Raw genomic sequence first — 26,408 nt, 5'->3', positions numbered from 1 at the left:
GTAATAACCGCACTATTTACCTCTGTTGGCCTTGCCGCTGTGTTGGTATGCTCAGCAGTATGAGTATGCAGGACGCACGTGATTGTGCAATGTGTGGAATGTGGCCGGCTCCGGCGGGCAGCCTCTGCTCGGTGGGCGCTCGGCGGAATCCTGTGACGCTTCTGGAGGACTGGAGCGTCGCCCCCTACTCAGAGACAGCTCGACCCGTAGTCGAACGATTTGAGGTGCCCAATCACCAAATCGGGAGTCACCTGCCCCGGTGGCCGCCCCTTCTCGAGGTTTCTCAGCCGCCCCCGCCGGGCGGGCGGCGCGCGCGCGGGCCCCTGTTGCACGAGGTGCTGACGTCACCGAGGCCGGGCCATTCTGGGCGGGTGCTGCAGACGCGCCGGCCCGGCGGCGGCGCGGCCACTATTTAAATCGACGCTGCTCGGGGCCAGGTCGAGTCGAGTCCATACCGTCAGCGCGTCGGTAGTGTGTGAGCGAGAGAGCCGGCGAGCAGTCAGTCAGTCAGTTTCAGTCTCAGTCACAGTCACAATCAGTCAGTCGTCAGTCATGGCCCGCCAGGTGCCGATCAAGATGGGTGACCACAGCGTCATCGACACCGAGTTCAGCAGCATCCGCGAGCGCTTCGACGCCGAGATGCGCAAGATGGAGGACGAGATGACCCGGTTCCGGTCGGAGCTGCTGCACCGCGAGGAGCCCCGCAAGCACAGTAGCATCACCTCGTCCAGGTGAGCGCCAGGAACTCGGGTCAGCCCGGGTCACCGGCTCGGCACGGACCTGACTCACGCTGCATATAGCGACCACGTGACTCGTTGACACGCTAACATTTAACCGCATATAGCGCGGGCCGCGGGTGCACCATATCGGCAGAGAAAAATGCAAAGCTGGCTGGGTGTGTGTCGTAACGGTTAAACGGTTCGCATGCCACCTCACGTCGCCGATGGCCATCACCCGTCTAGTGTGGACAGGTTTGGATTGTGGATTGCGGTAAAGTTTCCGCCTCGTGTTCATTGTTGGTCAAGCTGGGAAGATCCGGAGAGGGCGGAAAACGTGCCGAGGGCATTGTCTTTGGACCAGGGCGCTAGTGATTCACCGGCCTTGCAAGGTGCCACAGGAAGGTCCAACTGGCACAACAGTCTACTTCGCGATGCCAAAGGGAAAATTACCTTGAATCTAGAGGCGTCTAAATTGCGCACGTTCGGCCATTGTTGGTATCTGAATGTTGCTGCTTTACTAGAGATTGTTTGACGGGGAAATGGCTGTTAATAGCAGCCTAGGGATGTTGAGTAACGACTAGCACAGAATTTCAACCGACGGACTGTTTTATTTCAGTAAAAATCGCTGATTGCCTTTTTGATGAACCTTTGTGTTTCATAACTTTCCAAACATGAATTTATATTTATCATATAAGAACGCAGTCACTCAAGTCAGGGATCATTGTTCCTGACAGAAAAGGGCGATGAATTTTCCCGACATTAAATTTCATCTCCCCCAGTCATTTTGTCTCCCACACCGTTTTAGAAATTATCTGGCTGGGGCGGCGGGCAGTGCAGGAAATGGCCAGTGTCCGCCCCCGCTGCCGCCTTATGTCCGCCCACGCCGCGTCCAGCGCGGGCGGGGGCGGGGGCGGCCGGTGAAACGCAGCCCTGCGTGCCGCCCTGTTGACTTTACAATCAAAGCCATAGATTTAGTGAGACAGGTGGTGCGCCGCGGCCGGGCGCCGGGGTTTCACAGCGCCGCGCCGACTGAGGAGGCGTGAATCACCTGTTTATCACTGCTCGGGTTTCAAAACACGTGACTCACGGGTGTAAGCGCACACGGGCGGTGCATTTCACTTACCTCTGCGTACAGTCGGCGGTAAGGCACGCTACGCCCCATGCTGGCAGCTCCTCCGGCGCGGCGCGGCGCGCCGTGCTCTCTCAGCTGTCCGTGCCGGGCGCGCCGTGCTCTCTCAGCCGTCCGTGCCGGGCGCGCCGTGCTCTCCCAGCTGTCCGTGCCGGGCGCGCCGTGCTCTCCCAGCTGTCCGTGCCGGGCGCGCCGTGCTCGCTCAGTTGTCCGTGCCGGGCGCGCCGTGCTCTCCCAGCTGTCCGTGCCGGTCGCGCCGTGCTCGCTTAGCCGGCCACACCGGCGCACCGACACCTCTCGACGCAAACTGGTTCTTGCGAGCCGATGTTGCGAACGTAGCTGGGGCCGGATCGTGTTGGCCGCTCCTGCTGCTGTCTGTTCGGGTTCGTCCACCGGTCGAAGGGCACGAGTCTGTGTTACAGGGAGGCCCCGTACAAAACTCCGCGTCGCACTATATCACACCAGACGGAGGTCACTCGTCGCCGGCTGATGAACTACACTCGCGACAGATCGCGACACCTTGGCGGCGCGTCCGCGCGACGGTGGGCCGTCGCTCACACTGTCCGTTGCACACGCGAGATTCCCGGGAACGGGAACGGGTACCACGCGGCGCCGTGCCGGCCGGCCGGTCGCCACTATCCGGTAAACTTGGCCGGTGCCGCGTCACAGCACGGTACTGGCCTGCACGACAGGTCGTGGTGGCACCGGGCCGCCGCCGTGCCTCAGGACAGGCCGCTGTGCCTCCGTCCGTCCGTCCGTCCGTCGGCAGCAAGACAGATGATCTGCTTATGCTCCGCCGATCCCGCCGTCCACCGTCCGGTGGCCGGTGATCGCCAAACTCGTTCTATTGAGTTCCCGTCGCTCGCCGTTTCAGCCGTGCGTTCCTAAGTGAACTTGCCGAAGGGGTTGACCTGTGGAAAGCGGTCGGCCGGAGTGGCTGCACCAATCAGCTGCCGCTGTGCTGGCCGAACCGGCCACCGGCCACCTTTCCAGAGCGCGCAAAAACAGGCAGGTATCCCGCCGGCACCCGCGGCTGTCCCGTTGCCCAGCCGCGGTGCAGTGTTGAGAATGCACACGACGGGGAGCGGCGAGCGAGGGGCACAGTGACAGGACAGTACCTACTACATACGGTGCCACCGTTATTACAAATTCAGTGCGGACCATCAGTTGTTCAAATGGCGTGTCTTTCTTATACTTGCTTCAGCTAATTGCTCGTTTGTTAGTCTTTGAAATTGTTGCGCTTCATGTGGTTTTCAATTTCAACAGTTTGACACATACCTGCGACAGAGAAAACGAGTCGTTTTGAGGTGGTGTCTTGTCGTGCTCCAGCTGGAAACAATACATTGCTGTGCAATGGGCATTTTTGCCGATTCAGGCATTCAGGCTATTTCCAATTTTCGGAAACTCGTTCGAATTCGAAACAAGGGCGCTGCTGCAGGTGGCCGCGACATTGCAATGTCGCCTCAATTGTTGATCCCGGTTCTTCCCAAAACTGGGGACAATAGCCGAGGTATCGTGTCAAGTCCAGCTGCAAAGCATCGAATATCACTCATGCATTAATCATCAGCCGCTCCACATAAAGACCGTCGAACAGAGGTGGCATGTCGGACCGTCTATATCATGGGTCGGTCTATATCATGGGGCCGAGGCGTTTGTCGGACGGTCCGTCCACTGGCTGTAACTCCGTACCGTCTGTTTGGCCGACTCTCTGTCACCGGCATGGCGTCCCGCTGTCCCGGCCGAGAGACGGAGGAATGTTTGTCCAACTTCAGGTGGCTTCGAGTTATTGTCGATCGTGTCCTGGCCCGTAGCCAGGCACAGCCCCCCAATGCCGTCGGGGCGTCGGCACAGCTTTGAAAACTGGGATACATTCAGCGTTGCTATTTCAAACGATGGCGTTGGTCTTGCAATTGCATGCAGGACCAACCAAGGTGGTATAAATATAAGTTTTTTCTTATCAGGATCATTATGCACGTGCGACGGTCGTCAGCACATTTTTGTCGGCCTTGGGTAACTGACTTGACACAGTCACTGCTTCGTCCAAAAAATATTGCTGTGCCCTGGAAAACATATCACGACACCATTGAATTTCATGACAGACATGAAAACAGCCCGCTTCGTTTTCACCATTATCCTTGAAGGTTTCGTTACTTCTTGGTGAGCTCGGGAGCAGCTTCAACCATTTACCCGAACAGAACTACATGATAGCTGGATATCTTTTGTATATTGCTCACCGTTAACTTGTCCATTGGGCACGGGCCCTCAGGATCGTTTGGGAAGAATGTCGGGGAAGGGTATGTGACATTTGTGCTTAATGACGAGGCGGACTATTCACCAGTTACGACTAACATGCGGTGCTGCCTTCACTGGGTTAGTCACCGTCGTAATTCCTAATTCGGAGCAGATTTTTGTACCATTGTAGTTTTACTACAGCTTTTACTGAGGCCTAACACTGGACAGCTCAATTTGAGCGGACCGATTAATGCTGTACAAAGGCAGATGCAGTGTCGATGCTGGGTGGAACCACCGGTACATGCTAAAGAACTAACGCTTGGCTCTCTTTGTATTCTGATTGCAGTTTTCCATCGTCAATGATCACTCAGCAGAACTCGTCGTACAGGTGAGTGAACCTGCGGCGCGGACGTGCGCTTTGTGTATAGCGAGTCGCTTCTTTGATGATAACACAGCGTATCGGTAGTACGTATATTGCAAGTAGTTAGTCGTTTTCGTCATTGGATTCCTGGTCCCTCGTCGGTGAATCCCTGTTCGTCCCTCCTCGTCTGTTTTATATGCCTTGACATCATGTCGTGTCGCCGTGTGTTTGGCGCCGCTGCCAGTCCATTAGCACTGGGACGTGAGTCGTGATCAGCTGCCACTCCCGCTCTCTCACTGTGCAAACAACAGTCCAGTTGCAAAAATCGTCCTGCGTCCACGGGCTGCATGATGGTACGAGACTGGCCTCGGCTATAAAATGTTCGTCATTTGTCACTGCTTGCTTTTAGATACAGCGAAAACAATACCTAGAGTAGACGTAAGACTTTTAATATGTGGATTAACTATAAAAAACGATTCAATGATTCGATTAAATTACTGCAAAAATTACAATTTAACTCTTTCATTGAATGAAATATTTTGTGTTAAATCTTAACTTTCCTCGAAGGAGGTCAGCTTTTTTCATAAATACCAATTTCTTTTTCAATGTCATCCGTTTGTGCAGTTTGTCCGTTTTGTAGAAGCTCGCCTCTCAGGCACGTTTGCACGGGCTCACCGCCTCACCATCCAATACCGGCACGTCATTGTGGCGGCCAATATTGACGGAGCCACCGGAGCCCGAGACGGACACTGTCCACTCTGAGGGAGCGGGAGCAAACACGGCGTGTGTCTGTCCACATCACCGGCTGCACCCGTCCGCCTCGTCTGCAGTGTGATCCGCCACCTATCGTCTGCAGTCCGACCCGCCACCCTTGTCGGCTCTCCCGTCCGACCCGTCACCCGCCGCACCCACCAGTAAGCCTGCAGTCCCACTCGCCACCCATCACCTCCCCTAGCTGCCAGCTCTACCGTCCGATCCGCCGCCAGCAGGGTGCCTGCAGTCCGCAGCTGCCACTCCCCCAATCTCCCCATGTTGTCCGTCCTGCCACCCTAGACCGCCATCTCGTTCCCGTCCGGCTGTCAGCCCCGGCCCTCCTTGTGCGGCGCTGCGGCCGGTCAGCCGACGCCGCTGTCCGTGCCGTCCGTCCACCCGAGCAGCCAGTCACACCTTTTATGGCGCGTGCCTTCTGCACCGACACCCCGTGACGTCAGGAGCGTCACCGGACGGTGGCTCGTCAGTGAGCCGCTGACCCACTGACGTGCAGTTTGGGTGGGCGGTCACGACATGATGTAGCGTCAAACGCTGATGTGGTAATTAAGCTCGTTCTGCGGACTGACAGGCCGTTAAAACTCAAAAGACCAGCAATGTTCTGTGCCACGGCGTTGTCTCAGTCTCAGTGCGTGTATTGACGGTGTGTTTGTCCGGCAGCACCACGACGACCTCGTCTCACCAGACGTCGGGCACCAACACCAACTCCAACACCAATATGGACCTGGCGCGGTGCGCGCCGCCTCACAACTGGATCGAGAGTCTCAACTCGCCGCTCGTCCAGGAGGTGGGTCCGCGAGCTCGAATTCCCCTTCCTCTCTCCTTGAGACCTCGCTGGGGGCAGGACGTTTTAGTGAGATTCCCATTTGTGAGCGGAGTTCAGGAGCTCTTCATACAGCATGGTTCTGGGTGGTGCCAAAGCAGCAGTGACTTTCAGCGACTTGGCTAGAGGTTTTCATGATGGATAACGGTATCGTTCGTGAATAGCTTTGGTTGTACTTGTAAGCGTTCAGTAAGGGCTAAACTAAGTAAACGTTACATATAATTGATATGTTTTGCATTTGCAGGATGGAGACAAGAAGCACCTGAAGCTGCGTTTCGACGTCAGCCAGTACAAACCTGAGGAGATCGTCGTAAAAACCGTTGACAACAAACTCCTGGTGAGTAACTCAAGGGAATGAGCCTCGGGCTGTTTTCTTCCTTTTGAATGTTATCATTGTGTTAGAACTCAGCATAACGGCCAGGTTGACATTTTTTCGGTCAATTATTTTCCAACATTGGATAAAGTAAAACAAAACGTTTTGAGAACTTATCGCTAGTTATCTCCCTGGTGGTAGGATAATGAAACGTTTCTGGGTTCTGGGGAACTGTGAACAGCGGCATTTTGGTGACGCTTCGAGCGACCTCAAATATCCCGCAAAAGCTGTTAGCGGACCGGCATTTGACTACTGCGAGCATTTCTTTCACCGAAGCCGCTCATAGCGGACCGGTGCGGCGGACGGCGTTCCAAACATGTTCAATTGGCGTCACTAACCTCTCAACACAGAGTTCAGTGGGGCCGGCGCTACTGGCTGCAGCCGCAGTGACGAGGGAGCGACCGGGCCAGCTGTTTTATCAAAGCGATCACATTACCGTGTCAATACAGCACACATCGAGCGAATTTAATCGCTCCTAATTCAGGGCAGGGCTCGATCGGATCCAGTAGCCCGGCGGCCGGCGGCGTCAACGGGGCCGATTTTAGCGTGAATTCGAAATGGGGGCATCCAATGCGGCCGTCTGGACTAGTGCCTTTACGGCCGAGCGTGATGTGTCTGTCGGCATGGTTACCGACCAAACGAGGCCAACATTTTCGGCGAATTTCATAGGGAGGCTCCGAAACCTGTCAGACTTCCGGCTCGTAAAGTTTGCAGCGGTATCCGGGGCCCGCCCATATAGAACAGAAGGCTTCCTACTATGCCGCAATCGTTGCAAACAACTTCCTTCGCCGAGCATCTTGGAACGGCAAATCGATTCGAGCCACAGTGGACGCTGTTGATATTGCCGCTGGGTGAAATAGCCGCAATCATAGCTCGTTAGGCCCTGAGCCGTCTCGTGGCGGAGTTGGAATAACAGTCGTAATGAACTGCCGTCTGATCCACTGACGGCCGGGCAAATTAGCTCGGTCTTGCTAGAAGCTGTTTATTTCCTGGCGGCACTGCGGTGAGATGCTCAACAGTCCACACCGCGGCTGGGGATCGGTCACTGCCGGCACCTGGGGCGGCCGGCGGGCAGCCGCCCTAACCGCCGCCGCCGCCGCCGCCCGGTGACGTCAGAGGTCGCCCGAGGGCGGCGGGGGCGGCGGCGGGGGCGGCCGTCACAGCTGCGCTCGGGGCAGGCCGCCGGCAGCGGCGGCGGCGGCGCAGACCGGAGCCGGGCCGGCAGAGAGCTGCGACAGCTTCCATCGAGTCGGGGTCTGCTCGCCGGCTCGGCAGCGCGGAAGGATGGCTGAGGATGGCCTCTGGGCCGGCCACATGTGCGGTCCGGCCGGGCGGCGGCCGTTTGTGCGTGGGCCGCGCGGCCGGCGGCTTGCCTGACCGGCCGGCTATTAGGGCCTCAGCCCGGCGCCGGCGCGGCACTGAGCTCCGCGCGTGGGCCGGCACTGACCGCGCCCACCGCCCATACATGGACCGGCCGGCAGTTAGCAGCGCCCGGTGAGATCCTCACGCCGCGTGCCGCCCGATCGTTGTCCTTATCTACTAAACACGGGTTCTGGGAATATTTGACCGAGCGCGGATCTCTAGCTGCTGGGTTTATGAGATTTGTAGTTGCCAGCTGCCGGCTGCTGACAGGTCATGGTGAGAGCAGCTGCCGCCTGTTGCTGAGACCAGCTGCTCTCTGTTATCATGGAGTAGTTATCATCGTTTATTTGTCTGCCAGAATAGACCTGTTGCTAAGAGTGGTGTGATCACCGCCCCTTTTGTCTTCAGCAGCCCTCGTAACCTGAGACGTCGGTCTTTTGGCATGCAGTGAAACAGCGGACAGCTTAGGTCGATTTATCTAAGGTTTCCGCGGAATTGTGAGTTTCATTAAAGCAAACAAACAAACAAACACGCTTTGGAAGTTCCCGCTGAACAATTAATATATCATGATGTTGCAATTAATTTTACATTGATTTACAGGCCTCAGTATTGCAACACAAGGGCAGTAGCTGGGCATACATCCAACCGTTAGCGTAAGACCGTGACGCGGAAGGGTTAAATTTCCCTTTGCGACCTCTGCGATGGTGGGCGCTGCTGAAAGCCTCCCTCCAGTCGCTCCAGAGTCCAGAAAGCCACGTCAGCCGCGGCGGGTCATTTTTAGCCGCGCTGGTTCGCTCCGCCCTGCACCGGCGGGCTGCGCCGCTATATTTGTGGGAGCGGGCGCGGCTGGCGGGGGTGTCGGTCCGCCCCCGCCCCCGCCCCCGCCCCGGCACCGATCATCGTCCAGAAATGCGGTCCGCGCGGTGCCAATGGCGGCAGCCCGGCCGGCGTGAGATCAGCTCCGAAAGGGGCTGACGTCTCCAGAGGCGCCGGTCGAGTCGGTAAATAGTGAAAACTCCTCGTGACGGGGTGAATTTGTCACGGAAAATCCGGCCGTAAATCACGACAGAGATAAATGTTTTGCTTCTCCGCGGAATTTTTAGGCAAAGCTTTTGATCCACCACCTCCCACACTTCAGGCAGCTCAAGGCCTTCTATGTCTCTCTCAGCTTTCAGTGCCGTTAAAAGCAAACGTCAACGAGTAAAGGAAGCCCCGCGACTGACCTCCCTCCCCTCATGTGTCTGTTCGCAGGTGCACGCCAAGCACGAGGAGAAGTCGGACAGCCGCAGCGTCTACCGCGAGTACAACCGCGAGTTCCTGCTGCCGCAGGGCTCCAACCCGGAGATGATCAAGTCGTCGCTCTCCAAGGACGGCGTGCTGACAGTGGAGGCGCCGCTGCCGCCGGCGCTCGGCGGCACCAACCACATCCCTATCACCAACAAGTAGACGCCCGCCTCCACTCTGCCGGACGCCGCCGGGCGCTGACGTCGCGACCGGCAGCGCGGCCTTTTGTTCAGACTTGTGATTCTCGCGCAGTTCGCATGGCTTCGAGTCCCGAAGCATCGTCTCGAGAAGGGCCAGGGAGGGCTCTCCAGGTTCCCTGGCGGCCTTTAGAGCCGTGGATGGGTCCTTCAAGGGACTCCCTTAGCCGCCGGGGAGCCCACTGGGCGCCTAGTCAGTCGGCGCCTTACGATAACTGAGCTAACTCGGATTCCCACTTTGGTAGCGGAGGGTCGATTCCGCACCACGCATAGAAGAGTAGGGGGACGGGCACTGACGGATTCAGAGCAGACATCTCTGTCCAGAGTCGTCGAGAGACGTCCTCGAATTTTGACAAAATCGGTTGTTGCATTGAGAGGCAGTTATGGATCAGATATTAACATTTCATCCGTAATGTACAATAAAACATACATTTTGATGTTTACATAACTATTACTCTGCGCTGACCACTCCGAATCCGTTGGTGTTGTTGCACATTTGCGTTTCTGAGTTGTCAAATTTTGTTTCCCGCACTGAAAACTTTTTTACCATTTCCTGAAGGGTAAACCCGCCATAGCATGGTAGCTTGACACACAGACGTTTTTTACCACCTTCCAGATGGTAAATTTTACTCTTTCATGAAGAGTAAACTCGCCAGGGAGGGGTAACATGACACACAGACGTTTTTTACCATCTTCTGAATGGTAAACTCTTTTGATTTACTCTTGTCTAGAGTGTAACATTTTTTGGGTTACACTCTTTGAAAGGGTAAATCTTTAACGGAACCCTTTTCTAGGGAGTAACGCATCATCTAGTCTGTGCTTTACCCTCCTACAGAGAGCATATTCTTCTGGCCTACCCTTTGTCACATGGTAATGTTTACTCTTTCCTATAGTGTAAACCCCCCAGAGGATGGTAACAGACTCACAGACGCTTGCTTCAGAAGCTTCACGAAGCTTCTGTTAACCGGAGCTCACCAACTAAAAAAAAAAATGCTTCAAGAGCAACAATGTATATTTGGCTTCCGTACAAACAATACGAGGGGCACACCAGCCATGAACATTGTGAGACTCTTCACTTATTCATACGAATTTAACAAAGCGTTCATCAATGCACAAGCGATAAATAAACACCACGATACAACTTGAATGCAATTTGAATATGAATACCTACAAGACATTCAGCGCCCTCATATTGGATAAGGCACAGCGCACAATATTTGAAGTGAGCGACGGCGTTCCTGGGTGGTCGCCCGTCTGCGTGAGATAATGAGACTGGATCACTACAGTACAAGTCTTTTTTTCAAAGTCACCAACAATATGCATAAACTTGTAGCATCACAACAAAATTAATGTACGTACTCACAACACTAGGCCACGTGGCCGTGCACGGGGTCCTGTTAACCAGGTCAAATTAGCACCACTCAACGGCACGCAATGCTCTAGCACATCGGTACTTACAATAAAATGTCCATAGAGGCTCTATAGGCGATGAACAGCACACAAGCACAATCACCAACGGCCACGCCGCGCGGCACCGACACTGCTCACATCCGCTCTCGGAGACCAACGGCCGAAAACTGACAGATGCGCGCGGCCTTCAAACCGCAAACGGCCGATCTCGTTTCTGATTGGCTGATTGGTTCCATTTCAAATATCATCTTCACGAGGGTAAACAAGATCCACGCATGAAACGACTATCTGTACACGAGTCACGATACCCAGAAGGAAAGAGTTTTCATGATGTTCTGGATCGCGAGAGTAATATTGATATTTACATGGTAATTATACTTTTCGCTGGCGAATAAGTTCATATTAACCACGTACCGTTACTATGCACATAATGGTAGCAGCGAGTTACCCTTTCAATATACTCTTATCTTGGGGGTTTGATGAAAATGAACCCTCCAGGAGGTCGTAAAAAAGTTTTGAGTGACGTGCGACGATGGTCATGACATGCGACTGTTGAATATATTTACCGAACTGCCTGCTGTTTTCTTTTGAAGTAATGACGACATGCCGGATTGACTGATCGTCTTCGACGGGTAAATCGGAAACCTTCCACGCTGGAGTCGGGCCAACGGGGTATTTGTCCTGGCTCGGGGTCCATGTGGGAGCGTCATTAACTCCTGAAGCCGGAGGTCCTTCCGTGTCCAACACCTCGGACGCGGATGGATGATGTGACCGTTTTAGACAGCTCCTGACCAGCCGGCCGTCCTAAAGCTCTCCGTTCACGGCGTCGGAGTTTTACACGGCGTCCTTGACCAGTCACGGAATATGCATCGGAATACGAGACAGCACGCTACACTGTTTGTCGCAGGCAGGTCCGGCAGCATCTGCAGACGTTCATGTTATGCAGCACATACATATCTCATGCATAGCTCAGTAGCCATGCACTGCAGCAATCTCCCAAAAAGGCGATACTAACGAGGGTGAATCACAGTTCGGGGAGGATCTGTGACGACAGGAGTGCCGGTGGTCGGGTCACTTGACCGGATCTACGAGCTGTATTTCCACATACGAGTTGCATTACGACCCACGAGTTGCAGGCATTCACTGTGGATGCTCACATACGAGGACAGAAACAGACATCGAGTGCTGTCAACAATGACAGAGCTGATAAATAGCGATTATTTAGGTTTAAAGGTGCGCAAACTGGGGATGTCATTGGCACCCATCAACGTGAGTATTCCAGAATGAAGAGTCCTTGTGACACCCATTCCTCGTTTGTTTCATCATTCATACACGATCTCTGAATACACGCTGGCCCGCATGTCACGCGGATGGGCGGCACTCCGATGATTTCCGCTTCTACGCTGGCGTGTCATGATGCAGGATGCTCCAATACGATCGGAAACAATAGAAAAATCCGGGAACAGCGCTAAATAGAACATAAAACACTGTCAACAAGAGATTAATGGTGGCGATTGTCCGTCGGACAATAAACGTACCAGGCGAGAGCGACAAGCTATTCAGGAACGCGCTATTTTCGTTTCATTATTTTTACCGTCAGCGTACACACAGAAAAATATTGACACCGTTAGCGGTGTAATTGCACAGTACATATCTGAGCACTTGAGGAAAGTTAATTTAGTCCCTTCCCCGCTTAAATTACTCGCGCTTCTAAATGAACACCAGGAAGAAGGTAATAGAACACTGATAGGAGGGTTGGGTGTTTTACTACATGTAGCAAAACACCCAACCCTCCTAACAGTGTTCTATTACCTTCTTCCTGGTGTTCATTTAGAAGCGCGAGTAATTTAAGCGGGGAAGGGACTAAATTAACTTTCCTCAAGTGCTCAGATATGTACTGTGCAATTACACCGCTAACGGTGTTAATATTTTTCTGTGTGTAGTGATGCTAAACACCAGGTCTGCAGTAGCTTCCTTATTTGGAAGTGTGCCTCGCATTATACCATTACGAGTATTGGCATTTGGCGGTTACACAAACAAAATAAAAAATCGTTGGCAAGCCGTGAATGATGCAGAATAGTCCCTAATAAGAAAACCGCTATGTTTATATTTGCAAGGTTGGACATTTTTAGAGATAACAATGCCCTCATTAAGCATTGCATCGGTCATAAGCGAAGGACGGAACGTACTTAAGCAATTCATTTAGAAGATTCCTGGCCACCTGAGCAGCGCCCGGCAACTGCCGAGTGGTAAATAATATGTAGTCAGTACGTCATTGGAGCAGTCAGAGCCAGGTGCATTGCCACCTGTGAATTCGCTGAGCGTGGCTGGACCTCGAAAGCCTGGCTTTGTTCTTGTAATGGTAAGTACGGTCAAATCGATGGTCGAACAATTATAATGGCTCGGCGTTTAGGTATTTGAAACCGCCTATTAACAAACTTATATCTAAGTGGTACTTTATGTGAAGATGAAAGCCCTGAAACTCAATTATCACAAGATGAAGCGTCAGTATGGCATATGACAATCAGAATGGCGAGGTCAGCCATGCGATTCAATTTGCGTGCTTTTTGCTTAGCCTGCGGCCCTGCGCTGTCATTCGTCCTGTCCGCTGCCGTCCGCCGGATATTGAGCTGACCTCCGTTCTGCAGTGCTAATAAGTATCGGTGCAGGACCTCCTGACCTAGTCCTACACTTACAGCCACAGGCTCGGTCCACAGTCATTCATCCGTTCGCCTGACGTCCCCTCCTCTCCTCCTGCCGCCGCTGCCAGTACCGCCCGACCACACGGCACACAGCTGGGCGGCGGGGGGCGCAGGGCGTGCAGGGCGTGGCGGGGCGCCGGGCGCCCGGCCGTGACGGTGGAACGCCGTGACGCCGCCCGTCACACAGGCACGCTGTGACGCCGCCCCGTCACATAGACTCGCCGTGCTCCCCGCGGTGGCGGTGCTGTGACCGGTCCGGGAGCTGTTGTAGTGTGGGTGTAAGTATGATTACAGGGGTGTTGACTTCAGTGCTGATTCGGAGAGGAGAGAAACTATAGGATTGGACCGGTGAATGGTAACCGTCGCCGTCTGGTGACAGCAGGTCAGTAGGTACTCGGAGAGCTGCAGGACACGGTATGGCAGCGATGGCCGCAGGTCAGACGACAGTCGTAGGTTACAAAGCAGTAGCTCAGCTCTGACCGTTGCAGGATCCCGCAGGTATGCAGTGTGCTGTGACCTTTGACCTTACCAGCTCGTATATACGTCTGTCGTAAAAATGAAAATCCTAACCGTAGCACATATGGAGTTCGAAAAATTGCAGGCAATTTTGATTTAGCTGTTACATCTATATAACTTATTTGATTCATCGCCGTATAAATCAACCATACAACCGTGGTGAGCAGCGAGATCGTTTACTAAGTTACATCGCTGACAGAGAGCCCGGATAAAAATGTTGTTTGTTTGAAACCTATCCCGGTGAAATATGGCCTCCATTGGCTGGTGCGAGGTACAGACGTCTCTAATGTTGCTACCGTCTGTAGTCTCCGGAGGCCGATATACAACCGAAATTCCGCGGGGAACTCCGGGGAGAGGCCTGGTGGAGCCATCAGCAGGACACAGTGATGGACAGTACGGGCTACCGAGTCCCGACAGACGAACGAGCGCCGTGTGAACTGAAATGGTGGCGTGAAATAATTAGTTATGCGGCCTGCGAGAAACGGCAAGGCGAGCCAATGACATATTGGCGCAGAGCCGTATATGATTTTATCGGGAAATAACTTTTTTCAAACTTGTTTTGCTGTAGATAGGATCTCTTATTGATCGAGGATATGGCGTAACCAACGAATGCATTGTGTAATGATAATTATGATGCTCCGAGTGACGTCCCGAGTGGCGCCGTAGCCGGCGCCTCGCGAGGTGTGTGCCCACTGTAGGTGCCCCGTGCCGATTGGAACTCGGATCTTCGGATTGTGATTTCGTTCAACGTCCAATTTGATATTCGGATGGAAAAAGCCAGTTGTCTGTGAACAAGACTGGAAAATCATTTATCACACTAAAGCATTTTGTTTGCGTATTCTTGTTCGTCATAAACTTGTTGGTAGACAACTCAGCTACGGTAGCAACAAGCAATTTTGGACATGGAAAAGAGCATGGAAAGAGCATTAAAAACTTTTAATTCTATTTTTATGAACTAGCATCACTATTGTCGGTGTCCAGCTTTAACAAAACCAATGTTTGGACAGAGTTCGACAAAGAGGTTTAGGATTTCTGAAATTGTACGGACATTGGACATTTGACAGGCCTTTTCTGAAACTGGCCCCACGAATACCTACCTACCGTCCTAGCCGGCGTCCGGCCAGCAATGAGCCGGCCGACGCCCCGAGTCTATTGTTTTAACCCGCGCACCGACGGGGGGGCGGATATCCGCCCCCCCCCCCCCCTGAGGTTTTTCGCGGATAGCGGGAAAACCGCGGCGCGTAGCGCCGCGAAATTTGGTATGCCTATTCTCTCATCAATTTTACACATGGTGTGCAAGTTTGAACCTCCTAACTTTTAAGGTCAGGTCACCAGGTCACTTTGAATGACCCAACCTCAAGTCACTTTTTTGCAACTTTGTCACCGTGCCAGAGCTACAGTAGATGTCGGAGGCCTTTGAAAGTCGCAGGATGTTATTAGGTCATTAGTAGCTACAATTTGTATATCTCGGAATTTTGATGTCGGTGACCTAAGGTCAGGTCAATTTCGCGACCTCCCCATTATAAGTCAATGGGGGAAAAATCAACTCCCTGTTTTTACCACTAAAACGGGTCGGAATGGCCCCATATACCATACATGACTTCACATACGATCAACCTTCACTACCTTGAGGTCTGTTTTGCTGTTGGGCAGCTGTAAGGTCATGTGACGTCATCAAAGGTCACCAAAGGTTTTTTGCCAATAACTCCTTACAGGAACAAGATACAGCCGCGCGGATGGTCTCATTGTGTTCAGCTCGTCAAGACGCATCGAATGATATCCATGATGACCTCGAGGTCACGTGACCTGAGGTCAACCTTTGACCTTGACCTTTCGAGGTCAACATATATATCATTCGATGCGGATCGACGAGAGGATCACGATGATGCCCTTAGTTTGTTCCTATCTTGACTACTTCGAAAGTTATTCGAGAAAAACCCTCTCCATATCTAGCGCCGCCATTTTGACTTTTTCGACCCCTGTGACGTCATCTTTGACCTGACCTGAAAATGACCTTAGTAAAAATTGTAGACCTTGTCCGTGCGTATCCGATGCCGTTTACTGCTTGTCGCTATCTTGCTTCGTTCTCGAGATCTCAGGGGGGGCGGTCATCCGCCCCCCCCCCCCGTCGGTACTAAGTTGGCGCAGACCCCCGTCGGTGCGCGGGTTAACATGTGTTTGGACCCGGGGCGCCGGCGGTCGATATCGAAGGCGACCGCCGATGTGGGTTCTTCAACGATCGACAGGGCTGCAGCCTGCGGCTTCGCAACGGGGATAAGACTCTAATGAACTGCCGAGAATATCCCGATAGGCGGCTAGTAGCTGTCCGCAGTTATAATTTATAGATGTGTTATGTTGGCTGGAAGGAAGACCCAACCTTTGTTGAATGTCGCAGTTTTGACAGAAGTCTGACTGCTCTAATGGATATGCTTGGGATATGCGCCAAAGTGGTGCTAAGAGCGCGAGTGTCAAAACAACGTCTCACGCTGACAATGCCCAGACGAGTGAACACCTGCCAACTGCGGCTGGTTTAGACCGACACCTGCGAGTGACCTCTGGTGTTCTTGGTGACGAGCGGGTGAAGGCTGAAGGGCTCTTTCGCTAGCCGTAAACATGTAAAAAAGATGTATTAAATGTGAATGGTTAAAAGTATTTAGGTACTATGCAGTTGCAACGTTTTAATCATGCCTATTATTATTGCTCCGGTCAAGCTGCGTAGTGGAATTTATCCTGCATGCGTTCCTTGGTAAGAAAGTGTCGTTTATCTTTATTTGCAGTTGGATTAGTTGCATGAGTGTTGGAACAGTCTGACAGGACTTATCAAATTGAGTGGACATATTCAATGGCGTAAATCCTAGATTCTCGTCCTGTTTGAAGGACAAATGTTATAGAATCCCGTCTGCGGATGGAAGGGCGAAGGTTCCGGAGTGTCGTCCAGCTGTGCCTGTTCCGGGCTCCCGGGGGTGCGTGTGGGATGCTGACAGCGCGCAGGCGGACGGTGCGGTGCGGACGGGGGGTGCGTGTCGACGTGTACGCAGAATCCGGCCGGGAGCTGCCTTATTTGGTGCTGTTCCGCCTCCGTCTGCGAGACTAACACCCTCGGTTACAACCGCTGCCGGTGGAAGGTGTGCGGCGTGCGCCAATCGGCCGATCGCCGAGAGCCCACACGGACGAGCCCAGTGACCGGCCGGGCGGGCGCACACCACGTGACCGTGACGTCATCGGCTCGTCTGTGGCCCGATTTGGTAGTGGTGGCGGCTGCTGCCGGTCGGGGGCAGGGAATCCAGTGGGCGGCCTACTACCGAGCTGGCGCGGCGCGAACTGCGTCACAAGGTCGAAACGCTCAAGGTCGAATTTCAGGATCACCTCGCGGAGAGCCTTATACTTTACTTGACTAATGCATTTCGATGCTTGTGGCTGTCACCGCTGCGCTCTGTGGCGAATATTCGTACCATCGATAAATTTTTCCCAGAATAGTAAATAAGAATCGACCAAAGTTCATGCGCTTAGTAAATAAATAGAACCAGCAAGTATAGGTATGGGCCCGGCTCCGCGCAGCTCGTATCACAGTGAACATGCAGAAGCCCGTCTTCTCCCAGCCTGAGGTCGCCTTCTGTGCTCACCGCCTGACGAAGCACGGAGTCGCATGCATCTGCAGTCGGTGATCAGGGCTGTGGTGGACGCACCACACCACACCGACATCAAGGATCGCTACGGAGCTTCATCAGCGCCAGCGCCTGGTTCAGCAGGTTTATCCCCGCCCGCTCCACGGGGGTCCAGCCGCTGACTGTGATGCTGAAGAAGGATGGGGCCCATCTGCAGAACACACTGCCTTCCGCCCCTCGCCAATTGCCAATAAAAAGCCCATACAGGGTGGACCAAAAAGGATGGAAACATTTTGAACTCGCATAGAATATGTGTTATTGCATGCAGGTGACTGAAAATGATACCAAACGAGAGTACATTTCGTGGAAATTCATAATGACATCTCTCTCATCTGCTTTCTCTCGTTTTCAGTCTCCCACAGCAAATGTTCGAAGAGACCATTGCGAGACAGGCAAAGAGCGGCCCGCCTGCCGGCTGACGCGATAGCCCGATGACACATGTCCTCTGGTATGACTCGCACAGCCTTGGTGATCGCACTCTTCAGATAACAGAGGCCTACATAACCTTCCTTGTAGACCTGGCCCTTGAGATGACTCCACAGGAAAAGAATCCATAGGTCAGATGAAAAAGACAGGCAGGCCAGTTCCACTTCGGTTCGAGGATGGGAGCGACAACACCGTGGCTGACGACCAAAAGCGCTACCAAGCGACGCTAAAGAAGTTGTCGAAGTGAGCCCAAACGAAGTATGGCAGTCTCATGGACCTCATGTGATTCCAGCCAGACGGTGCGCCTCATCACATCGCGAAACAACGCTCAAGTGGAGCGAGAACCACTTTGGCGACCGGCTGATATCACGCAGTGCCTGTCGGAACTGGCCTGTCTGATCACCTGACCTGACCCCGATGGATTTTTTCCTGTGGGGTCATCTCAAGGCCAGGTCTACAAGGAAGGTTCTAAAGGCATCTGTTACCTGAAGAGAGTGATCATCAAGGCTGTGCGAGCCAAACCAGCGGACATGTGTCATCGGGCTATCGCGTCAGCAGCCAGGCGGGCCGCTCTTTGCCTGTCTCGCAAAAGTGGCCTCTTCGAACATTTGCTGTGGGAGACTGAAAACGAGAGAAAGCAGATGAAAGAGATGTCATTATGAATTTCCACGAAATGTACTCTCGTTTGGTATCATTTTCAGTCACCTGCATGCAATAACACATATTGTATGCGAGTTCAAAATGTTTCCATCCTTTTTGGTCCACCCTGTATTGCCAAACCCTTATACCTACTTCGCATCACATGCAATGAGCGAGAGCCAGGGAATGAACGCCTGATATTTAGGTATACTGTGCCGCATTACTCCAGGAAGTTTACGTCCTCTCCTGGCCCTAGATGGCAGTAGTGATGAACGCCTGAATATCGACACCTTTTTTTTAAACCCCACATTTGTTCTCCCGTGAAGCTCAGCCAAGTTGTTTAGAAACCTTCAAAAAAGGTACAGTCACTCGATTTTTCTCAAGTTTGTCTGTCTTGGCAGATCAAGCAATGCCAGAGCAAGCTTACGAACACACAAATTTGATCAGGATCGGACGATTGGACACTTCTAAAAAGAGATCTTTCGTGCTTCCCGGAAATTCACCGGAGAACAGATGTGGGGTTTTAAAAAAAAGGTGTCGATATATGCTGTTCCACATTACTCGAGTAAAACTCATGCCCTCTCCTGGCCCTAGATGGCAGTAGTAATTACGCCAGGATGTATGCTGTTCCGCATTACCGGAGCAAAGTTCATGCCCTCTCCTGTCCCTAGATGGCAGTAGTAATTAGCGCCTGAATATATGCTGTTCCGCATTACCCGAGTAAAGCTCATGCCCTCTCCTGGCCCTAGATGGCAGTAGTAATTAACGCCTGAATATATGCTGTTCCGCATTACCCGAGTAAAGTTCATGCCCTCTCCTGTCCCTAGATGGCAGCAGTAACGAACGCCTGCGCGTATGCTGTTCCGCATGGCTTGATGCCCATACGGCAACTACCTACATGAATAAGGTTGAGACCACGGGCGTAACTTTATATCTCTTTGGGGGGGGCTTGAGCCCCCCCTGTGCTGAACTGAGCCCCCCCCCCCCCCCTGGGAAGCTCAGAGCCCCCCCATTTATTAATTTTTAATTCTTGACAAAACACACACACAAATAGTAGAACACTAACATCCAATTTCTCCATTTTCCATCATCTAGGTACATGAGTTTCCAGGTTTAAGGATGATCATTGACTTGTAAACACCGTAAAACCCTCGCCCGTATAGGGGGAGGGGGTCGAATGGACCCCCTCGGTTTTTCGCAAATAACTCGCGTAAAAAGTGTCCGATCGCGACGAAACTTTCAGTACCCTCGCATTGATCAATTTTACACCTACCCTGAAAATTGCATGACCCTGGCCCAAGTGACCTTTGACCTGTGACCTACTTTTCGAGACCATGTTTGGTCGGAATCGCGATTCGGCGTACGTTGGCTCGCATTAGCTGCGCGTTTGCAGTCTGTTCGGTCAGGTCAGGTCATTGACTTTTGATGACCTCGATTCACTTTTTCGAGTTTTACTTGTTTCTACTTTCTAGGCTAATTTTTGGAGCTGAATTCGGATTCGGCACCATATGAACATAACATTTACGAAGCAGTTTTGGTGCGTTCGTAACATGCTACAAAGCTGTCAGAGGTGGTTGACAGTTGACACCTACTACGAATACCCAGCAGGACCCCTACTGGTTGACCTGACCTGAACCGACCCGACCTTGCCCAAATGCATGAATGATGAAGACATCTGTGATCAAAACCAACATGATATTCGTGATCAGCACCCCGAAAAAGCCCATAGCAGCCACACGAAAAAGCCCATAGCAGGAAGCATCTTTATGGGAGCATTTGGCTCCGAAGAGCCGAAGAGTGTAATTGTTTTTTATGTGAAGGGCTCATAGGCGTCGCCAGAGATTTTCGGTTGGGGAGGGGGGGGGCATAATCAACTTTTGTGTTAAATCTTGCCTTTCCCCAGTCGTTACTCACTCGTGCTACATATCATTCGACGCGCAATGGTGCGAGGAATCCGATGGTGACAAAGTTTTTCTTCTAGCTATAACATGTATTTTTTTAACAAAAAATCGAAATTTTGAAATTTCTGGACAAAAATGACCGGTAGAATTACAGTGGCTGCCCTTGTGCAGACGCTCGTCGCTCATGTTTCATCAGCACCCAGAAAAGGTTAAAAACGCTCCATTTAATCGGATCACCCTGCACCCTGCTAAATTCACGCATGCATGCAGAGGTTTTACGTGAAATGCATAGGACTTATCCCAGCCGCTAATTGTAGCTAAGTTGGGCATTCGGCGGAGAGTGAATGTCGGAAGTGTGAATCGGAAGTAATTCATCTTTGCTCCAGTGAGAGGAAGTGCTTTGTTCACTCGAGTGCGAACAAAAAGTTTCTCGTTTTTTTGTGTGTGAATGGAAACAATTAAGTTTAACGCCAACCAAAAGTTACGCACGGAATAGCAGCAAGGGATCCCTTAGAGATAGGCTTGGGACTTCCAGGCCATATTAGGCCACTGAGGGTCCGTGTGGACTCTCAGAAGCCTGCTTAGGATCCCGGAGATCGGCGTGGGTCACCCCAAATATTTACGTGTACATATGTGGTGTTTTAGGGCTTTCCGAGCCCAAGGTGGGGCCCTCAGAAGCCAGTGTGGGCGGCGGGCGCTAAGAGACTATGCCCGGGGTGAGCCTGAAGCCCTCGGATAACAGTGTGCACCGTCGGGGTCTGTGTCGAATCCCTAAGGACCCTACTTAGGGACATAAGAAACATGTGTTGCGGCCCTAGGAGGGACACGTGAGCTGTGACCCCTCAGATGCCGGCTTGGGGTTAGCAAAGTCCGTCGCCTGAAAAGTTCGGCTGAACTATCAGAGGCTAGTTATGGTTCTCATAAATTTTCGAAGGCATCCTCAAAGATTCGTGTGGCCCTTCAGAGGTCTACGTATGTATAAGGCCCTCAAAGATCCCTGCATGGGCCCTCAGAGAACATGGACACCAGTGGGACTCTCAGAGGTCGGTTTGGGCCCTCTGAAAGCTTCTTGGAGCTCAGTGGAGCTCGGTAATTGGTAAAAAGAGTTGTTGAACACCAGTTAAGTTTATATAAAGGTAGCTTTCAAAGGCTACTGCCTTCTCCTCACTGAGAGTGACTGAGAGAGAGTGAGACTGCATTTTTTCAAATATGTATTGTCTTGTTATTTTAAAACACTTGAATGGCTGATGAAGAAGGCAGTAGCCTTTGAAAGCTACCTTTATATAAACTTTACTGGTGTTCAACAACTCTTTTTACCAATTAACATGTCCCAGTACAACAACTCTGTCTTTAAAGTACCTACTTAGTGGAGCTCCTTAGCAGCCTGTGTGAAAAGCAAGCTCATGAGCCCTTTGGCACTTGAACGGTACTTGAGCCTGTCGCAGACATTTGACGAGAGTTGAGAAAGGCCCCGAAGATTTCGTGTCACGCTTTGAACGAAAATTATGTGTCAGCACTCCAAAACTTATGAAAATCAGCTATGAAAATGTAATAAAGAACCAACTAGGAACAGGGAATGAATCACAGTATTGACATTTCCGAGTTTGGAGTCGGAGTCTTGAAGATTTTGGCGACTGCGACTCCGACTCTGGTTTGAACTGCACGCTCCAACCGAGTCTGATCTCACAGGCATTCTCAGAAAGGTACCCCATTTTTTCCGGCTCCAAAATCTCATCGGATCTGTATCGATCTTAGGGGATGCCCGGTCCGAGGTTGGGGGGCAAGCGCCCCGCTTGCCCCCCCCCCCCCGTGGCGACGCTAATGGAAGGGCTCAATTTTTTTTTATATGCAGGGCCACTTGACTTGGTGATCAGATCTTAGGTGCTGTGGCATCAAACTTGTTACACGGGCTGCAAAATGTATGTGTTTTGGAGCTGTTTCGCCAAGTGATTTTGCCAATTTTCGCAGCGCTTCGCGCCGCTAATTCATACTCGAGTCAAAAAGAGATCGTGAGTTGTGACTATAAATAAAGCACCCTCACACGCAGGTATCTATGCATTACCTATCAGACTGGTGGTACACGTTAACAGTCATACCTCGTAGAAGACAAAAGGCTAGTGCTGTTACCGGTGTCAAATTGAATCGGACTTCAGACTGTACTGTGTAGGAATTTGGTCCATCACCATTGGACAGATAGTGCATCGGCCTGAAAAAGTACGGTAACAATACCTAGGTTACATTTTTAGTCGGCCGATCCGTCCCCCTGTCGAAAACCCGTGGCGACGCCCCGGAATTAAAGGGACCCTCCCACCTTCAAAAAAGTTAATGAATTGGCACGAAAGTGATGTCGCTCGGTTCAGAAAGAGCGAAAACGAATATCTACCAAATTTCATCGAAAAATATTCACCGGTTTTCAAGATATTAGACTTTTACTTTTGTTTACTTTTTGGGATCTCCGCTGTTCCTAGCGACTTTATTTGAAAGTGCGGCATTTGTTGCGCGCAAAGCAGCATATACCACCGCGTGCTACCAAACGTTTTAGTAAAAGATTTAAAAATCGTTAGATCTCCGCTGACGTCACAAATTCTAAGGGGGCATACCAATGCACTAGCCCCTTAGAATCCGAAAACTGCAAGTTTGAAATTCCATATCTCCGAATTAAAGCATTTGTCGATGTTGTGAGTGCCCAAACCGGTATTTGCAGGCCATGGCCACCAATTTGGCTATCTCAACTCAAAACTAATGTTAAGGTGGGAGTGTCCCTTTAATAGGTACAGGCACCCCAAATATGGGAAGTTTTGCTGCTGACTGCTGAGCCCCCCCTGACAATATCATAAAGTTACACCCCTGGTTGAGACGCTTCGTTGATTTATAAATGACGAGCAATTTATAGATGGCATTTTTAGCGATTGCCGAGCGTGTTTTTACGTCTGTTTTGGTTGCTAGATGCAGTGAACTAACATGAACTAACATGCTGAAGTGACAGTCGCTCAAACTGTAGTCGACAAAAAAGATGTCGCTGAAACATAGCTTTCGCTTAAAGTGATAATCGCTATAGTTGGTAATCGCTCAATTTGATATTCGCTATGTTGCCAGTCGCTGAAAATGGTTCGCTCAAATGACGTTCGCTCAAATGACACTCGCTAAAGTCGCTCGCACCGAACTAACATGGCTCCTTAGAAACAAACCATCTGCGTCGAGCGTCGGCATATACCGGGTGGCCCAGAAAAAACGTTCCCAACTTTAAATCAATATTTCTCAGAAAGTGATAAAGATACAACATTGAAACTTCGAATAGTCAATGCGGCACACATTTTCAGTACCTAAATGGTGTGATTTTCATGTTGTTCAGTAAATTACTTTTTAAACGGTTCGTGTTTCAAGCATGCCATGTAAAAATTACTTTTTTTGCTCCGATGTTTACCAAAGAATGTGAGTGAACGGGTCGCTTTCAACCCGCGGCACCGCGGCCTACAGCCATGACTTCTACTGGCAGCTAGTCTCATTGATGGTTCGGGTCTCAGGATGACACATTCCCTCAGGCAACCACGATGGCTCTGTGCCAGCGGCATCGGAAGAAGTTTCCAGTTTTCTAACCATCTTGTGGCTCAAATGCTTTCCTGGCTGACATTCCTGGGAAAAGGTAGCTTTTCAACCAGTTTTTTTTTCATCTGCTGGCAATGTTGTTTTTTATAAGCTATTCTGTGGTCTTCTGGCACAGGAACCAGTCTGCTTTAGTTTGTTTTCCTTATCCGGTCGATTTACTGTTTGATCTACTGAAAGGAGGGTAATCAGCAGTAGTCCATGCACCGTGCCACTCCTGCTCGAAACATGATTTGGTGCTGAAACGAATGGCATCCATGAGCACCATTTTGGCTCAGTATTTGAATATTTGGCACATAAGTGAGACAAAAATATTTAAGATAAGAACATACATGTTGGTTTCATTCACGTGCTCTATCTCTATATTTATTCCTTTTTTATAACATGTGTGGGACCGATTCCCTTCTTCCATATCATGATAAAGAGAGTACACGTTCAAGCTTTGTTACATAGAAATAACCGTCACTTTCCCCACGTGTCGGCACCGTCCACCGACCCAGCGGGTCGGCGGACCGGTCCTTGATTGTGCAACCACCTTGTATATGACGCACAGGCACTGGCGAATCAGAATCAGAACCACAGTTGCAATACAAGTCTCGGCCCGCTCAGTCGTCTCTCCTTCCGCGCCTCCGCGACAATGGTGGCAGCGGCGGTCGAGGGGACTTGTGCCCCTCACCACGGACCCTAGCCTCTACATCTGCACTGACATCGCAGTCTGGTTAGTCCGTGCTCCGTGACGGTGTATCTCCCGTACGTCACGTCATCGACTAGGGAGCTGACCATCCTGGACTCGTCATCGTCCGACATCACCGTCTCCAGTGAGTAGCTCTGCCCGGCAATACCATCTGCCCTGCGGTAACGTCATCAGCTGCCCTGGACTCGCTACGGAGCCCGCCGACAGCGCACGGCTCATCAGCCCGCGCCGTCCTCCTCACCGTCATCGAGTGATGGACACCACCTCGCTGAAGGACTCAAGATCGGAGGACAGAAGATAAAACAAAAACTTCAACGCTAAATTCAAGACAAATTGGCTCCGAAATCAAGAAAATCCACCCATTATGAGCTTTTGCTGCATTTTCGTCAAAAAAGTGACAGTGAAATTGTGCTGTGAAATTTGTGTCAATTTCGATGTGTTTCAAAACCGTACTGTTTCATTATCCGTTTTCGTCAGTGTTTTGTCGTTTGTTGCGCTTCATTGTGGTTGCTCACCCCAAAATTTACGGAGAAATTGCAAGTGCATTTAAATTTTGCCTGCACTTTGCCGTGTCATTTTGACACTATAGTACCTAAGCATAAAAAGAGCATATTCTGAAGTCGGTATGAACATTCAAATACGTTAATCGTGGTCAATTCACTGAAATTATATTGTATTGATATTCGGCCAGAGATGCCGAGGGCCATGGAGATGCCCACTGCCCAGGGACGGTCCCCGCCAAGAGTGCGGAGGGATCGCCCGGTAGTAGGTGTAATTGTCACGAAACTTACTTAATTGTTCATACCATTTTGTGATACGCTCATATGGAAATTTCTTTCTCCGTCAGCTAAACGTTTCCTCTCTTTGTTATGATCGCTTCGGTTCCCTACGCTTCCCTGGGGGAGGGAAGATAATGTGGGACCGATTCCCTTCTTCCATATCATGATAAAGAGAGTACACGTTCAAGCTTTGTTACATAGAAATAACCGTCACTTTCCCCACGTGTCGGCACCGTCCACCGACCCAGCGGGTCGGCGGACCGGTCCTTGATTGTGCAACCACCTTGTATATGACGCACAGGCACTGGCGAATCAGAATCAGAACCACAGTTGCAATACAAGTCTCGGCCCGCTCAGTCGTCTCTCCTTCCGCGCCTCCGCGACACATGGGACGTCTAACCCAATCATCACTATCGTTTGATATCGGCAAAAAAAGCAAAAATGTCTTGCTTAATTCAACCCAAGATTGCCAGCTTGAAAATGACGGTATAGTGTTATAATTTGGCATACCAACGTGCAAAGAAATGACGCAAACTTGATGAAAATTTTGGCTCGTTATTTGTACTCGAATTTGATAGGTATATAGGCCTCCAAAGTTCGGAACGTTTTTTCTGGGCCACCCGGTATGTTCCGCCGTACAAGCCGCTTGGTTTTATTATAGTTTCGTTTTTCACGTAACCCGTAAACGCAAGATGCTACACGGTGACAGTCACCACGTTATCACTACTTAGCATTTCTACGTAATTTATAAGTGTCTATTGCACTGGGAGGTCCCTGCCTTTTATGTGAATAGTTAACGGTACCTAAACACATACGCGCATTGCA

At 51.3% G+C, this 26,408-nt stretch overlaps 1 protein-coding gene across 2 annotated transcripts; it reads left to right on the top strand.

Annotated features, from left to right (window-relative positions):
• The first annotated feature begins 419 nt into the window (after nucleotides 1–419).
• Nucleotides 420–9,758, top strand: LOC122389438 (heat shock protein beta-6-like). 2 transcript variants are annotated; one of them, XM_043381497.1, is made up of 5 exons: nucleotides 420–731; nucleotides 4,427–4,468; nucleotides 5,870–5,996; nucleotides 6,277–6,369; nucleotides 9,019–9,758. In XM_043381497.1, exons 1-5 carry the CDS (start codon nucleotides 553–555, stop codon nucleotides 9,211–9,213), a joined length of 636 nt encoding a protein of 211 aa, XP_043237432.1. In that variant the 5' UTR covers nucleotides 420–552; the 3' UTR covers nucleotides 9,214–9,758. The 2 variants fall into 2 exon arrangements, with proteins under 2 accessions (XP_043237432.1, XP_043237442.1); XM_043381507.1 differs by lacking the exon at nucleotides 4,427–4,468 and having other exon boundaries at nucleotides 421–731.
• The last annotated feature ends 16,650 nt before the right edge of the window (nucleotides 9,759–26,408 follow it).

This window comes from Amphibalanus amphitrite, unplaced genomic scaffold (assembly GCF_019059575.1).
Source record: "Amphibalanus amphitrite isolate SeventyFive unplaced genomic scaffold, NRLGWU_Aamphi_draft 000019F_arrow, whole genome shotgun sequence".
In the NCBI taxonomy this organism is placed as follows: Eukaryota; Metazoa; Arthropoda; class Thecostraca; order Balanomorpha; family Balanidae; genus Amphibalanus; species Amphibalanus amphitrite.
The sequence above is the reverse complement of the archived record's forward strand: the minus strand, read 5'-3'. Positions and strand labels throughout refer to the sequence as shown.